The 17,882-nt window shown below is 41.0% G+C and overlaps 1 protein-coding gene across 10 annotated transcripts in view; it reads left to right on the top strand.

Moving 5' to 3' along the window:
- Nucleotides 1–2,580: 2,580 nt before the first annotated feature.
- LOC119210795 (pleckstrin homology domain-containing family A member 5) overlaps nt 2,581–17,882 on the top strand; it is a 76,861-nt gene continuing 61,559 nt past the window's right edge. For 4 of the 10 annotated variants that reach the window (XM_062560434.1, XM_062560436.1, XM_037461163.2 and 1 more), the window contains exons 1-3: nt 2,584–2,749; nt 2,853–2,929; nt 3,599–3,656. In XM_062560434.1, the coding sequence (XP_062416418.1) occupies nt 2,658–2,749; nt 2,853–2,929; nt 3,599–3,656 (227 nt within the window). In that variant the 5' untranslated portion in view covers nt 2,584–2,657. Of the gene's footprint in view, nt 2,750–2,852; nt 2,930–3,598; nt 3,657–17,882 lie in introns of all 10 variants that reach the window. The other 6 variants (XR_009946412.1, XR_009946413.1, XR_009946414.1 and 3 more) reach the window with 2 other exon arrangements.

Genomic DNA, 17,882 nt, shown 5'->3' on the forward strand with positions numbered 1-17,882 from the left:
ATTAAGAATGGACGCAACCGTCTGCAATGACAGCGGTTACATGAGGGGTAACATGAGGAGAAACGTTCATTAACGGATTTAAATAAATTATCACTCCCTCCAGGAAATACACGAGACCACGATTTATTCCACTTGTCCACGTTGGCATCCACCATCGAACTAAAAACACATGTCGACCGGCTTTTAGCCAACATCATGAGAACGTATCGAACAGATATAACATAAAACATACCTCACTGGCTGCACACATCCAAGAGGGAATGAGAACACTTTAGTTCAGGAACTATCACTACTGTGAGAGCTACCTTAAAATGATGATCCCGTTGCTTTTAACTTAAGACTTCACATACTTGTTGGCTCTGTGACACTAAGACATGTCCCCCCGAAAATAACCACGTAAACATAGTTCCTACCCCATAAACAAAACAAATATTTCTGAGCACAAACCACACAACAAATAAACAACTTTGAACTTTCATGCGAAGATGGTGTCGTCACGGCAACAAAGTTTTTCCAAAACTCCCAATATTCACTCATCTACCATCACAGTCTTAAGGCTTATATTCCCAGATTTGAAGTGGATCAGATTAAAGGGCTAGGAGATGGACATCTAACTGTAGAAATTTCAAGTAAATCGGTAAAAGTGGGAAAAAAATTCCCTTTAGGGAGCACTTACGGTGGCGCTTAATTGTTAGGCCTCATCAGAAAGTGGAGAGAATGAAAAGAGGTTCTGAAATGTCCTCAATAAGACCTGAAAACCTTCAGGTCCCGTCAGGCTGCACTAATCAGCTAATATGTTGATTGGCTGCGCGTGAGCGAGTAACCATGACAATGAAGCAGCTGTGAGTTGTCACTCACCTGTCCCCTATCATCTCCCTGATCGTTTGCCTGATTGGTTTCCCCTAACCCTAACCCTTGTTAGTTTTCCCTCTTATATATATAGGTGTGTCTTTCCTGTCGAATTGTCATTTAGCTTGTGAAGGATCTATGCCTGAACCTGCATGTTTTGTATTCCTGACAACTTAATGACCCTCTGTATGTCCGCCCGTTTTTGATTTTGAGAAGGATGAATTCATTTGTTTGTTTGTTGCAGCCTCGGTCTGTGATTGAGTCACTATGTTGAGAAGGCCGTGTGTGTGTGTGTGTCTGCAAATATTTCTGTGCATGTGTACAATGCTTTTAATAAAAGCAACTTACATTGCATTTTTAACCCATGGTTTTAACATTTTAGTCCAAGGAGCAGTTAGGTGTCTAGCTCAGGGACACTTTGACATGGGACATGGAGCAGCCAGGGTTTAGTAGTAATAGTAATAGTAGTAGTCCTTCTAGTAGTAGTAATATTAGTTGTTGAAGTATTGAGCAGGAAAAAAACTAATAGTACCAACTCTTCATAACAGTAAGTCTTTTTAGTATCAATAGCAGTTAAAATACTACTAGTAATAGTAATGGTAGTAGCAGAAGTACTACTAGTATTACTAGTAATATTATTAGTAGTTGTACTAGTATTTGAAAGGGCAATATGTATTTCAACAAAACAGCTTCATTCTGAGCTTCATGGTTAAGGTACAGATACTTAGAGGCTTTTATTTTGAAATAATGGAATTGGGTGAGGGGGGGTGGGGAGACAGAAAGTTTGTTATTTAAACCAAGAAGTTATTAATTAATAGGCCTCATCAAACACTACCGTAAGAATTTATTTTGAAATTATGAAATGAGATGGGGAGGGAGGGGGGGAGAGAGAGATAGGGAAAGAGACAGAGTAAGCGAGTGATTAAGAGTAAAAGGGGGGGGGGGGTTGTTAAATTAGTTGAAGTATTGATAGCAGTAGAAATACTAGTAGTACTACTTTTACTACTATGAAAAGTACTATATGTTGCAGTGCCACTACTACTGAGCTCACCAGCAAGTGCCTTGTAGGTGAGAAGAAGTACCTTAAATTCTATTCTTGATTTAACAGGAAGCCAGTGCAGAGAAGTTAATACAGGAGTTATATGATCCCATTTCTTAGTTCGTGTTAATACATGTGTTGCAGGATTCTGAATCAACTGGAGAGGTCTAAGCGATTTACAATAGCAGCCCGATAACAAACAATTACAGTAATCCAGTCTAGAAGAAACAAATGCATGAACTGTTTTTTCTGAGTTTAGCATCAGTAAGTTGCAGGTCCTCCAAGTTTTGATGTCTCCAAGACAATCCTGAGTGTCTAACAAGTTGGTTGGTGTCTTCTAGCTTGATCGATAGATACAGTTGAGTAATGTCTAATACGTTTACGCTCTCATTTTTTCACCATTTCAACAGATGCAGTGTATGACAAGGATCCTGAAAATCCGCAAAAGAAAAATAACTCATGGAATGGAACTTTATTTTGAAAAAAAAAAATATTTTTTAATAATGTAAAAGCATATGCATGCAGGTCAAAGGTGCATCTATCATGCTTTACAGACTTGGGTGAGCCCAAGTGAGAGGAGGTACACAAGAGTAAAAATGTGCTGCCCTCGCGTGGTAGAAAATCATTACTTGTGTCTTTGTCCTGGAAGCGCGTTCCCATCTCGTGCAGGAACGCGCAATGGAGAGTACGTGCGCGGGCTTGGCACGGCGCTGCGCACTCCAGCCCCAGAAGTAACGTTACATCTGAGCAGTGGAGCTCTAAGCTAGACATGGCGGCGGATCCCAAGCCGGACTTGTTCTCCTCCCTGCCCTCTTCTTGGAGTAATGGGGTGACTCGGGATGGACGCATATTCTTCATCAAGTAAATATGAAGCAGACACATGGATTTACTCATACGCACTGCTTATGACTCCCAACACATTCGGTCTATTCATCTTTTCCCCCCCATGTTCCTCCACCAACAGCGAAGAAGCAAAGAGCACAACCTGGTTGCACCCTGTAACGGGAGAGGCTGTAATCACGGGGCACAGAAAAACTCAAGGTAAACATTTTGGAAAAATGTGTTGTTCTTAATTCCGTGCAAAAACGCGCGTACAATGCGCAGCATCTGGGAAAGGCAGTCCTCGCGCGTCACGGGGAGAAAAATGGCAAGTTGCGGACGGAACCGCTAAAAGCCAATGAGGGTAGAATTGTTCTCTGCAGCAAGGCAACAGCTCTGCTCCGCTCCCCACTCTGGTCTCTTCTGGCGGACATTGACGCCCCCCCCCCCTCACAACCTGGACACTTAGCCACACACTTTTTTTAAAGTTCCGTCACGTAGGCGTCAAGCAGCTGATTTCAGATCAACGCAGCGTTTTTAGACGCAGAGCCCGCATTTCTAAAGCAACGGCAATTCTGCTGCAAGAGGAAAAGAGGGATGGGAACAACGGTTCTGTCTAACAGCTGGAGGCTGAGCAGTAGTGCACGTATTGATAGAATGATTGAGGAGGTTACAGGATCTGCTCTGCTTATTGGGGGGGGGGGGGGCGGATGGCGTTAAAGGGCACACTCCACACAAGCTATTTGTAGTCCAGACACCGCATTACACCGCACTGTTTGTGAGTGCGTGCGTGCGTGCGTATGTGTGTGTGCGTATTGTTTGTAAACAGCTTTGCGTCTCTGCACATCTGGTAATGTTTCTGTCGCTTGTATTTTCTTTCTGCCCTACCAGATTTACCAACAGGATGGGAGGAAGGATACACATTTGAGGGAGCGCGCTGCTTCATCAAGTAAGAGAGAGAGAGAGAGAGAGAGAGAGAGAGAGAGAGAGAGAGAGAGAGAGAGAGAGAGAGAGAGAGAGAGAGAGAGAGAGAGAGAGAGAGAGAGAGAGAGAGAGAGAGAGAGAGAGAGAGAGAGAGAGAGAGAGAGAGAGAGAGAGAGAGAGAGAGAGAGAGAGACTCAGGTTCGCCCACCTCTCTGCTGCTCTGCCCTGCTGGAGGAATACATTACATATAGTATATTTCTGTTTACCCGTCTGGTAGCACACACACACACACACACACACACACAAACACAAACACAAACACACAGGATCGGTGTGAATGGATAGCTCCATATCCTGGACTATTCTCCTTGCTGTTGAGGTCTCTAGTTAAATCAGTTGTGCTCTCGTCCATCACACATATACACACATGCCTACATTCACACACACTTTACAATGCAGGGCTTTGCTCAGGAACAAGGCATTGCTTTCAGCGGGACACAGGTTGGTTGCTGAACATGTTGTACTTGTTGGAGATCTGTCTTCTGTGTATGTTTTTAACCTTTAATCTTCAGCTTGGTGTACACATTTGCCCACATGTACATGTTGTAAACCTGTTAACAAAAATGCCCGGCAGCTTCCAACCTGTCACACACACACACGCATTTACACTTTCTCTCTGATCTTGTGAGCAGGCTACGTCATTTGTTCTACCTACTCTCCCACCGAATTTTTCTGCTGTTACTTGTGCATTCTGTGGCCATTTTGAGAGCAGCAGCTGACACATATGGTGAGCTGGTATAGCTGCTCTAAAAATAGCTCACAACCGCTGCTCATCGGTATGTATGTATGAATGACTCAATGAGTACATGCAGAATGTGCACGTGCACACCCACGTGTATGCGTGCGTGCACAGGGACATGTAAATATGCAAGAAGAGTTCCACATGTTAAGTGCTTGCTTGCAAACACAGGCAGTCACTTGAATGAGATACTGGCAGTGAGATGTGCAGAGTGCACAGCCACAACACATGATGACACAGCGGGGTCAGAGGACGGCCCGTTCCGAGGCGCTTAGGGAGACATCCGATTGTCTATAGCAGTCTGTCATTTGAGACTGACATGGCAGGAATACAAATTCCCCTTTGCAAAATATTACAGCACAGTACCCCCCCCCCCCCCCCCCACACACACACACACAGTTCCCACCAAGTGCAGCGCAAACAGCAGTCATCGACAGCTTCTCGATAGATCCACAGACCAGTAATTCTCTGCTGGAATAACACCTCTGGCCCCAGGTTTTCTACGAGATGGTCAGTGTTTGATTAATCAGAACTTTGTTGAGGAGAATTTACCATGTGTGTCAAACATAAGCAGTTTTGTTTTCAAACAAGTCCACATAGTGGCATATTAAGGCTGTAATAATCATATTAGTTAGCTCTACTGCTGGAAATTCCCTCAACTTTGCAATCAATGCAATGTCAGAAGCAACACATGAACTATTTATAGACTACAACAAACCCCAAACCAATCTGAACTTCACTTAGGAATTAGAATTTAAAATGTTCAACGTGCAGACCTTGGTTTATTTTATTGGGTTTTATTCCAACATAAAGATCTGGCAGCTCTTGTGTCAAGTCAACTTTCTTTGACCAAATTGATGGACCTTTTCATTCCATAACTTCCCTCTCTAGCTGTTCAGTAGAACATCAATATGTTGTTGTTCCCTGAACATTGTGAAACCACATGCCTTGAGATTGGGGGGGTGACACTGGTCAGAATTTCTCATTCATGACACATTTTTGTAACTTTCTGCATTTAGTGACAGTGAGGATAGGCATTGATAGAGGACATTTGGCGTGGTCAGGCAGCCAGCCAATGGTGTCCCTCTGCAATTGGCTGATTCACATTGGACTGCAGGCTAAGGATGCATTCTGCCACATTCTCAGTCCTGAATACAATGAGTAGCATTTGACTCTAAACAAATGGTCCCAGTCTCACACTGCCTGAACAACACCGCATCATAATTACTTCTTCGAATCCTTCAAATTCCTCCCAAATTCTCCTCAGTCACTGTTCTATCAGTTCATTATTGAATCAAGGCCAGCTGCCTCATCTGTTCAGGGTGACGAAGGACACTGATGCCATCTGAGTAGCCATTGACAAACAGTCACTCCTCAAGCTTTAGCCCTTCAGCATGGGGTCAATTGACTTCAGTGTGTGATCTTCAAGTGTCCATTTTGAGTATGTTCACATTGTCTGTTACATTGTAAGGCTTGTTCGCTTTCCTCATCACTCAAGCAATAATGCCCTCTCTTGAGTAAACTAATCGGATGAAATGTCATCACTTAGCAACCCTTTGTATGGATGTATTACTTGGGTTGTTACCAACATCTTGTGAAAATTTCATGTCGTGGCTCCTTTGGAAATATATTTACTGAGAAAAATGGGGGACATGTTCAATACTTATTTCACCCGCTGTATCTTGTCCCTATTATATCTGGTGCAAATAGGAACGTCACTGCTAATGTTTTTAGTGTTCTGTCACATGAGATTATAATCAGAACTAAGATAATGCAGAAACATACTTTTCCCCATTGTATAGTTAGGCAATGTGGAGTTTAACAGATTCTATGAAGATTGGGAACCATGAGACTCTGGAAACTTGATCCCATCCTGGGATCCGGATGGGTCTATATTTTGTGAACTCTCTGAGTTTTAAATCCATTGTTTGGATATTCTCCATTTTATTGCTCAAAGTCTGTCTTGCATTTGTTTGCCTTGACCTCCTGTCACTGTCTTTGGCTTGGGAATTTTGTCAAGTTTGTTGAAATGACTGAAGTCACATGTACCACTTGTGTATTATCCTGGGAAAAGCGACTACACATTTGTGACTAAATATCTGTGAAAATATCTCGGAAAACTCATAGTTTGCAGTGTGAAGTATTGACAAGGTTAATAATTTCTGAGAAAAAGTCACACAAAGAATTTCTAACATTTCAGCCCATTGATCTCATCCAAGCTTCTTCAGATTTTTATTGCTTTGCGGTGTGAAAAGGCCTATTTCATCAGTCAGCCATCATATGGAATGGATTACTGGACGACTTGAGATCCTTGTATGACTTCATAGTTGGTTGTGTGAGGGTCACACATTCCGCGAATTGACTTGATCACATTCATGAATTCAAAAATAATCTAGAAAGACTTGGATATTGAGGGGAAGCTACTTGGTTGTGACATTGTTCCTACTTCATATGACAAAACCGTTCATGTATGAGTGAGGGAGTGTCTAGAGGCCTTCTCCCTTTCCTCTCAAATCCAAGGGAAAATCTCTGTGCTTCTTCTCTTATAGATTATTTTTTTCCCTCTGTGTGTGTGTGTGTATGTCTCCCACGACCAAAGATATTTTATGTTTTCTGACTGCTTCAATGAGCGCTCCCTAAAGCCTTTACCAGTTCCTCACATCTGTGTGTGAGTGTAGGCACTGCAGCACACCAACAATTTACCTTCATAAACTGATTGCAAAATAGATAAAGTGATTCACAAGGCTGCAAGTTATTTCTCTGTGATGCATTCAGCGTTTATCATGAAGCAGAATGGAGTGCAAGAGACATCAAGAGAGGGAGTTTACGAGGTCAAAACTACACCCTGGACCGGGTGTCTGGCCTGCAGCTGATCTTACACCTCAGGGGAAGGGAGGTGTTGAAATCTTAGCCTGGCTGCAGAACACTCTGAAGGATGAATTTAAAAAAAATTACTAGAACAGGACAGGGAATCAAACTAGGAAATGCATTTCCTGCTGAAAATGCGTTGGAATGCAAAAAGCTGAAATTAATTTAAAATACAGAAATGAAAAAAGCTGACATCAATTCTAAACATTGCTGAAAGAATAGAAACGGGAGAAGCTGAAATACATTTAAAATATGCTGAAAATACAGAAATGGGAGAAGCTTCTATGAATTTGAAAAAATACAGAACTAAAAGCTTAAATTACTTCAAAACATTGGTGAAAGAATAGAAATAGGAAAAGCTGAGAATTAAATACGTTTTTGTAGTAATATAAGGTTTAGTACTAGTTATAGTTGTAATTGTGGTACTAGTGATAGTAGCAGTAGAAGAAGTAAGTACTAGTTTCACTAGTTGAAAGGTAGTTGAAAGCAATTGTGTACCTATGGTTGAGGTACAGATAATCTGGCTTTTATTTTAAAATAATGGATCTGGGTGGGGGGGTTGGGAAACAGAATGTTTGTTATTCAAACTAAATGGACTTGGTAAAATTGATTTGTACAGCACTCTTCTAGTCTTCTGACCAGTCAAAGCGCTTTAACACTACAGGACATCATTCACCCATTCATAAACTGAACACTCAGAACCCACACCTCAAACAAAAGCCCCCAGCAGCAAAACTAGCCGGGTGATTCAAAAAAATAATGTGATTGTGAGAGACACAAGACTCTACCGAACGCATGAGTGTAGTTGTCATGTCTCTATGTGTTTTAAAACTGCTCAACTAGCAGTTTACAAAACATGTACCTTTTTTTTTTTTTTTTTTTAATATGTCGGGAGATTCGTATTGAAGCCTATGGGGCTTGGGACAGACTTTGTCTCACTCTCGGGCTCCTCACACAAAAAGTAAATAACTGGGATTCCATACCGATATGAGTCCGACCACCACAAGCACGGCATCGTTTTAATCTAGAATGAATCTAAATAAAGCCTGAAAAGTGAATATTGTGCCTGTGAGTGCAAAAGTGACATTTTTTTTTTTACTGAACTCTGACACAACTTCCACTCTGCTCCACTGTAAGAGACGCAATACACACTAATGTAAAACTCAGAAACGGACTAAAAAATTATTGAAACATAAATAGTCATTATGAAAAAAGTATTATAGATTTCAGCAAGCTGTTTTTTAAATAAAATTGTTAAGACTTGTTTCAACATTTTAAAGTTGAAATGGTGTTTCTAACTGAAAGATTGGAAAAGCTGAAAAAGTGTTTTAATAAATTAATATAAATTCAATTATAAGAGCTAACAAGTTGAAAAGTCATAGCCCCCCCTCTCCTGAAGGAGCTGAACATTTTGATATTTGAACAGTCTTAATAGCTGAAAGTGTGAAAGAGTTTTAGCATGCACAAATGCATTCCAACAATTAAATACATTTGTGTAACCTGTTACTGTTACTTTTTTTTCAATACCGGTGCCTAAACCGATTTTAGGGCAAAGCAATAATTGAAATGCCAAGGCAACATTTTTTCTTTAAATTGACCAATAGATTAACTGTTTGAACAATACTGTAAATATAAATTCAAACTTTTAAACTTCAAACTATGAACAATATATTAGCTGTTTACAGTTTAGTAACGTGGTGTTTCCCCTCTAATAAGAGCTTGAAGTATATATTTTTTCATTGGAATTTGGGGCATATTAATCATTTCATTTCAGATTCATGCTCATTGTGCAGGAACTAAAGATATTTAACATATTAACACAAAGCATTTATGTTGGATTGACTCCTTGTGTGTCTCAATGTATTGACGTCATGAATGCAGCAGGTGCAACACAGAAGAGTTGCATTAAGCACAGAGCATATTGTTTATCTACCGTGTGATAGAATGAATTATTTCTACGTTTAGTCGCTTCACTGCGTAAAATAAAGAAGAAACGAATCAAACGATCTGGCGTCTTTCGCGTAAAGAAATGGAGCGTCTGCAGCTCAATGCGGCTTAATGACTAACAACACCGAAGGAACGCCGTTACACCCCCTGTTTAATACTTCCCTACCTGTTACTGACACAGAGATGGTGGGTAGAGGTCACTTCAGGCCACCACCATCTCTGCCTGTTTTGCTTTCCCTGTGTCCATGTCTTCTTCATTTCTTCTTCTGCGCGCGTGCGTGTGTGCGTGTGTGTGTGTGTGCGTGCGTGTGTGTGTTTGCGACCGTTCCACGGCACTTTGCAGCATCAAGGGTGCTGGGGGAGAGTGGGGGGTGGTATAAATTCCTCAGTGGGTTGTTGGCTAGGTGGGGCAGATTTACTTCCTGTACAATCCAAATGAGTACTTTCAGTGTGTATCTCAAAGCATTAGGATGGACAGAAGGAAAACAAACCCAAAGTTATTTCACACTAGTTGTTTTTCTTATGTTAAGTGACAAAGCAGTGAAACAATATCTTTAAAATCATGCCGTAGTCATTTTGTGACTGCCACAACAAGCAAACTGTTGCTTTGACTCATTGCTGTCTGCATTGGAAAAATGTTTACTCTAGCAGGAGCAAGCTATCAGTTGCTGCAGAACCCAGTGAAACACAAACAGTGTGAGATTACAGATGTTATTTGGTTTGCTATTAAAAATGAAGGATTGTCCCAGAAGACATACTCTGCAGTGTTCCTTCTGCCATTATAACAGGGGGGCACCCTCCCCCATGAAAAAGTGTGCAATTTAAAATTGCAGTTCCACACTGACATTAATATGTCTGTATGGTGCTCGCAGCAAAGGGGCGGAGAGCACCAGAGTGACTGTTTATGCTGGTATCAGGCTGAAAGTGGGACGATGTAGAGCTAAGGACAGTTGCTGTGTCTTTCTGTCCTCATAGGCTAGATGAATAAAACGTGGATTCAAGACTAAATTAAAATACGTATGGAACAAAGTGAATTCATTTGGACAAACCAGAAAACAATGTTAGTTATACAGACATCCCGTGAGAAAGATTCAGCTTCCTGAAAAACACCAACCTTCTACTTCCGCAAAGAGAGGAGATTTAGGAATCAGGAAACGTTTATTGCCATCATATGTTAGACATACATGGAATTTGACTTGGTGGTTGGTGCATGACGGAAGACATGTACAGTAACGGACAACAGACAACGTAGTGCAGCAATAAGATTAAAATAAAATAAAGTCCGGGTGTGAGGGGTCGGCCACAATCTTTCTAGCCCGCTTCAAAGTCCTGGAAGCGAACAAGTCCTGAAGAGACGGCAGACGCCAGCAAAGTTCAGGAGCCTGACGGACTGGTGACTGTAGGTGCAGCTGTTGGTGTACAGAGAGAAGAGCAGAGATGAAAGACCCCAGCCTTAGGGGGTACTGGTGCTGATGGTTCGAGAGGCCGAGACATGTTTCCCCAGCTCCATGTGCTGCTTCTTGAATTATTTTAAGTTCTTTTCTATTCAAAAATCTGTTAAATTTGGCATGGATATCTGGACTGTTAAAAAATGTGATAACATTTGGGTCTCACGAGATGTCTCTATAGCAGCCTCGAGGAATTGATTGTCACGAAACCTTCGGTGGATCATTGTTGGTTCAATGTGCCCTTGATAAATCCGAATAGTGCTGATAACTCATTGTTTTGATGAGATATGGGCTAATTAACTTCGCAAGGGGTGTGGCTTATTCTGGCGATTAATGGTTGAAAATCTAAATCTTCCTTTTTTTACCTAATTTTCATGATTTCTTACAGTTGTAAAAGACCGAACTCCTCCCAGTGATTAAACCTGATTCTTTTCAAAATCGCGCAGTGTGATCTTGAGACCTAGGTCTCTAAAAGTTGCATTTTGCCGGAAGAAATATTAAACTGTGCGTAGGGAGCAATTTTCAAAAAAACACCTGTTGAAAGATTTCGGATGTAGTTGGGTCATGTATGGTATTTTGAGAGGCTGTGTGGAATGGTCATGAAGGTATTGATTGTTTACTTTTAAACCTTATCTGAAAATGACCAAATGTAGTCTGGTGATAGATTTTAAGGGAAATGGCTCATATAAGGTATTTTGAGAGGCTTTTATTTTGGACTGGTACAACAGAATGTACTGGTTATCACCAAAGTCACACCATGGTGATGTGTACTCTCTGCCTGAAGTGGAATTACTGTGTAACTAATGTTAGTTACCTTTTATTTATAACCTGAAATTGACCAAGAGGAGTCTTGTGAAAGATTTTGAAAGAAACCATTCAGCTCATTTATGGTATTTTGAGAGGCTTTTATTTTGGGATGGTACATCAGTATGTCCTGGTTATCACTAAGTCACACCCTGGTTATGTGTACTCTGTCTGAAGTGGAATGGTCATGAAAGTATTAATTGTTTCCTTTTAAATCTAATCTGAAAATGACAAAATGTAGTCTGGTGATTGAGATATTGAAGGAAATTGGCTCATGTATGGTATTTTGAGAAGCTTTAATTTTTTAATGGTACGTCAGAAGCTCCTGGTTATATGATGGCATAAAAGGCCTGCGACAATGATAATGTCAAAGATGAAGTTTGCAAAGCTGCATTCCTGGCGTTGCTCGACACAGTTAACGACCACTGACTTGCAAACGCTTCGTCCTCGGGCGCATTTGTAACCGTTTGGTCAGTGGCCCGACGTGCAAGAAGTAGCGAGGAAGAAGTGTTTTTGAGTTGTGCAGCAGAGGGCTAGGTGGCTAATCCACATATGCCCTAGAGATGTCACTATGGACCCTTTTCTCCACTACGATCTGCCATCATGCTGCAAGCTGGATGAATAGGTAGTCGAGTACTGAGTCTGCCCAGGATTACAATGATGGAGGGGATCAGAGTGCTTCAGTAGCTTATGAAATTCTATCAAACAGTGGCAGCTGCGAAGCCTTTCTCACTATGCTAATGCTCCCAATCTGGGTTTGCATTGTGTCCATGAGTGTGTGGAAAACAAACATTCAAACATGAATCAGATTTGAGATGATCCCACTGCTCTGGAGTCAATGGAGGCTTATGTTTTGTTCTTGAATATGAATTTAAACAGTGTAACAGTTACAAAAAGTAAAGTTCTTCGGTATTGGTTCTTTGGATACAATTACACACACACACACACACACACACACACACACACACACACACACACACACAAAATCACCCCCCTAAGTGGATGATATGGAGCACTGTGTTCCCCTGCCACAGACTAAAGCCATAAATCGGATGCAGTTAGCGGAGCAGTGTTGGCTCACTGCAGATACACGTCCAGCTAAATGGGTGTGGGCAACACAACAAATACCGGCTGCCCAGTCCCTGATTATGTTGTGTCCGCTTTAACGGGCAGACATTCCCTGCCATACAGGAGGAGGGAGGCTGGAAGTTACATAAATCATGTTTAGTCCTGATGAGATTGAGTTTTCTATGGACAGAAACAAAAGAAGGCATGGGGAAATCAGTGTGATTCCAGACTTTCAGAGTTATTTGCACCATTTATTTGGTACAGAATCTATCAATTAGAATGGCAAAGTAAATAAATAATTTTACCCAAGAACCGTACCTTAGTATTTCTGCTCCACGTGTAAAATTGCAGTTCCGTGGCTGATGTTTCCACCCCATCAATGATCATCATGCACTCGCATTAATGCAACTATGTGTAATTGTAACTGGTGAACAAAGACCTCCTGATGAATTGTGCCTACTTGCTCATGTACAGAGCTTTGGTGGATAGATGGGTTGAATATATTCTTAATGTCACAAAAACACACTTCTATTACTTAAAATCAAGCCATACAACGGTTTGGTGATGAATGTACGTCCAGAAAAGATAAGCCAAAGGTACATCTTGTTTTTACTATTATTAAGTTGTAAACAAACATTCTTTTGCAACCACGAACAAACAAATGCCAAATAACATAATATATTATATGATCTCATATGTTAGAATAAATTATATAATAATATTTTATATTATTTAAATAAGACTGACCAAAATGTTGTGAATTTGTAGAAAGCCCGCTGTTAAAAGTGACGCCCCGGAATCAGGCCAAATACATTAGCCCGGTATCTGGTATACGACACTACCGTCACTGCGCCATAATCGGAAATAAACGGGGCCATCATCGGCCCAAACGCGGCGCTAGAAAAGAAGCTTGTAAAGTGTTCCGTTTTTCACTCATCCCCGTTCTGCTCGACACGCGGAGGAATACCTTTGCTTGTTTCCCTTCCAATGAAAAAAGCTCAATCTCAATCTTCGACTACCGCCTCGGACTCTGGGATCAAAGATACCTGACTGCAGCAGCTAGTCATCGTTGTTTACTTCCGCTTCTGCAGTAAGTAAACAAAGGTGACCCTTGTAACGGGGATTAACGGGCATCGCATAGATTAATGTCTTAGTTAGTTTAGATGACAGCCCTACAAATAAAAACCAAATACTTACTAAAAACAGGTCGTTGGTGGAGAATGAAAAGAGTGCGAGTACGAGGTCTGTTCCTATTTATACCAAAGTGGAGGCTGTTTCTTTGAAAAACATTCACAAAGCCAGTTTACAATACTTTTTTTTTCATTGTGTTGGTTTATATAAGATAACTTTTAGTCGCTCAGTTGCTACAGACGACTTGCGGAAGAAACTGACAAGTCCTCTCACTTTGTCAAAGAGCCGTTTGACACTTTGTTCCCTCTGGGTCATGTTAACCACGAGTTGCAGCGTGGGTACAACGCAGGGTGTCCTCTTTATGGCTCCGTACCTTGTAAATAAGACAGACAGACAGATAGACAAACAAACAAACAGAGAGAAGACAGGCAGTTTATTAATCATCCATGGGAAATTAAATTACCATGAGCAGCACAATGCAATCACAATGTACAATGTATTAACACACATAACAACATGAATTAATAACCAAACCTAGCTCAATGACACACATTATCTAGCCTACTACTGAAACCGCTTCAATCGAAAATAATTTACCTTTGCTCTTCATCACCCTCCTCAGACTCTTCATCACTGTTCTGGACTTCTTCATCCTCAGAGCTGGGCTCATCATCATCTTCGTTTTTGAATGCTGCAACCATGTTGCTCCCGTTATCTGTTATTACAGTCCCAATCTTTTCTTGAAATTTTCTTGAAATTCCCCAGTCCTCTGTGCATCGGTCTACACATGTTACACTCTGCAGTGTGTGGGTGGGAGATCTGCTCAAGCCTCAGCAGTATGTGTTTTGCCCTGTTTTGCTGAGTGCAATAGTAGCATGCACTAATGGCAAGCAATGCTGCTGTGAGCCCTTTTTCTGTCCACATGTCCAGCCCAAATGTAATTTTGCGTGCTGTGGCGAGTCTGTCTTTAAATGTCTGCCTTTCGGCATTGTAAAGTTTATTAATTGAATTAGTTATTTTTGTTTTCTTGGGAACAGTCAACCTCTTATCAACGGTCAGCATCATTTGAACAAAATCTTCGTCCTCAACCGAACGGGCAGGTAGGCCAGTGCGTCCATTCCACTGGGCAATAGCCTCTTCTTTGCTTTGTTGTTTGACTGAGTCAGCTTTATACTTCACTGGTAAGGAGAAGTAGGCTTGAATAGATGACTCCATCCTCTCTGGATCATGCTGCTGTTTTTATGGTCTTTCCGGTCTTGTGTTTGGGATCTAGGTGAAAAAACGGTGGATACGCGCACTCAAAGCGATGGAAGCACAACGCCGTCATGGGTTTGCACCGTAATGTATGCTGGGAAAGCTAGAGTGGCCATGTCTGAGCCAGAATAAGGCCATGTCTGTAACAGCCACATCTGGGCCAGAGTCCGCAATACGGCCGAGTCCGCTGGCTACCTGGGTACAAGCTACCCTGCTAGACATGCTGTTTACCTCTGTATCCTCTACATGCATTGATCCCTCCCTGTCTGTTATTTCCTTCTTAATAAGGAAAGCATTTGAGAAAGAAGTTTGCATTTATCTTTCTCACTCTGAAATGCTTAATTTCCTGGGGCAAACTTGTAACAAGCTACAGCCAGTGCAGCCACTCTGTTGTAGCTTTGTTTCCATTTTAGAGGCATGGGGGAAACAGTTCTTCCGCTTAGAGCTGCATCCGCGTGAAAGGTACAATCAGTTGAATCATTAGAACTCCAAATTATTTTAACTTTTAACAACTTAAATCCAGGTCCACCTGCAGTCGGAGCATTGAAATAGACTATTTTATTAGATAAAATGTGTGAATTTTGTTGCATCTTTCATCAACGTGGTTTGAATTGTGGACTTCTGGAGAGCTTGTTTGGATCACTCAAGTTAATGTGTGTTAACCCAGGCTACACACTTGATTTAGCCCATGGATGTAAAGCTTGTATATCGAACACTAACGGAAATCTAAGCTGAAAGCCTCTGATGTAATTTGTATTTTTTAAGACAACATGTGCAACAAAGTAGAGTGGTAAAGCATAAGCATTGTAAAGCCGTTGTTACACATCTTGCAGACAAAGAATGAAATTGGCGTGAAGCGTGTCAGTATTTCTGCAGAGATGATCTGCAGTTCAGCCCACGCTTGGCAGGAAATGCAAATGCTGGCCTATTGTTTTCATTCAATATACTAACACACAAATTGAAGATGGGCAGGAACATCTACAGTTCAGGAATGAATCTTTGCAGTCTATAGTCCATGACTACTGCTCTTCCAACAGGATAAATGAAGGCAAATCAATGTCAAAATCTGGAAATGAGGAAAAATTGGTAAAATAATGTTTTGCTGACAGTGAACCCGGAAGACAGACACAAGAGAAGAAAACTGGTCATGAAACTCAAAAATACAGAGGAGAGAAAGAGAAAGAAACGACTGTTCAATGAAAAGTGAGGGTCCAGTTGAGAATGGCTGGTTAATGATCCAGACGTTTCTGTTTGTCAAAAGCAGACAAAGACAATAAAGTGTTGCGTTTAGGTCCCTAGGGTTAGGGTTAGGGTTAGGGGTTAGGGTTAGGGTTAGGGTTAGGGTTAGGGTTAGTTAATTTTTAAAATATCCTTACAAATGAATGCTCTTCTACTTGTTAAAAGCCAAATCCTTTTATGATTTTTCACATATATTATATTAGCTTACACAAACACTTCATCCATTTGTGCCCTTGTGTCAAATTTCAGAACCCATTGCAGCCAGCAAGTCATAAAGCTTGCCCCCCCCTTCTACGGACCTATCCTGGGAGGAATATCTATTAGACAACCTAAGTACTGCAAGCTAGACTATTATGCAGTTGTAGACACAACACAGGGGGTCCCTGGGCCAGAGAAAATGAGTTTAATATAGCTATTCAATGTGACTAAAACTAGACTAAAAGATAATTAGGCATTTTTGTTTGTGTAGTCTCTGAAATACTAATGCTAATACTATGTATAATATGTTAAACCGTAAACCAGTCTGTGACTCAAGTGAATGAAGGTTCTCTCCAGTTATAATGTGCTGCGTTCAGACGATTTTTGGTGGAAGCGAGATCGGGTGATGGTAAATTCTAATGTGTTTAATGTAGAGCTGTCAATAGATTTAAGAAAACCAACTACTTAATCACACATTTTCAAATTCATTAATCAGGATTAATTGCAATTAAAAGTTCAACTACGGTCTCACATGAGCGATTGTGTCTAATTGACTGCATCTGATCTGTGACTCTGATCTCGTTTACAATGTGAACCGTGAGTTTTATGATCTGTTAGTTATCAGTAATAGGAATGTTGTTTTTTGTATGAGAGCGTGTGAAACATTTCCATTGGGTGAGAGAAAGGACATGATGGAAGAAGACCTGAAACATTGTTTGTGCTAAAGCTCCCTCGTATTTTATCCCGTACACCTGCTTCATGACTAGACTTTTTGGACTTTTTCAAATGGAAGGTGGAATTTAGACCATTAACAATTGGTCTCTCAGTACCCTTTTACCGTGAGCCCTAATGTACAACACCAGAATACAGCTATTGTTAGTGTAGTACTCGTAGCAGTATTTACAAAGCTGCTCTTCCAGCTTTTCATTGGATGGATGTGTCGGTTATCTCATCTCATTATCTCATTATCTCATATCTGTGAGTTTTATAACAGTGTTGAATGGACTGTAGGCTCCTATTGGTAATGGACTGTGAGATCATGTAGTAAATGGTAATAAGAAGCAGAAGAAGAAGGTGCATATGTTTGTGTCATGATGAACCTGTGGAAGCTACAGCTTCACTTATTAATTTATTTTACATTGGAAGGGCACTTATGTGCTTTTCTCAGATGTGTGTGAAAGATTAGTGGAATATGAGATAATACTGTACAACAGATGAAAAGCTAAAGTCAAGAGAGGAAGCCGAACATCTGGGATTGTAGGATGAGGAACAGGAAGAGAAATGAGGGAGTTAAAAGCAGTAAACATATATATCTCTCCAGCTCAGAAATCAGTGCGATGGTGTTCCTCTCTGTCAGCTCAGTGTCAAAGCCCTTTCTTCCTCTATACCAGACTCCTCATCCCTCTCAGAGAAGCCGATGTCTTTATGTTTTAATTCTCCTCCTCCTCTCTGCTCCTTTGTGTTCCATTGCTACTTATCATGTTCCTCTCAGGCG

Source organism: Pungitius pungitius, chromosome 2, assembly GCF_949316345.1.
Source record: "Pungitius pungitius chromosome 2, fPunPun2.1, whole genome shotgun sequence".
Classification (NCBI taxonomy): domain Eukaryota; kingdom Metazoa; phylum Chordata; class Actinopteri; order Perciformes; family Gasterosteidae; genus Pungitius; species Pungitius pungitius.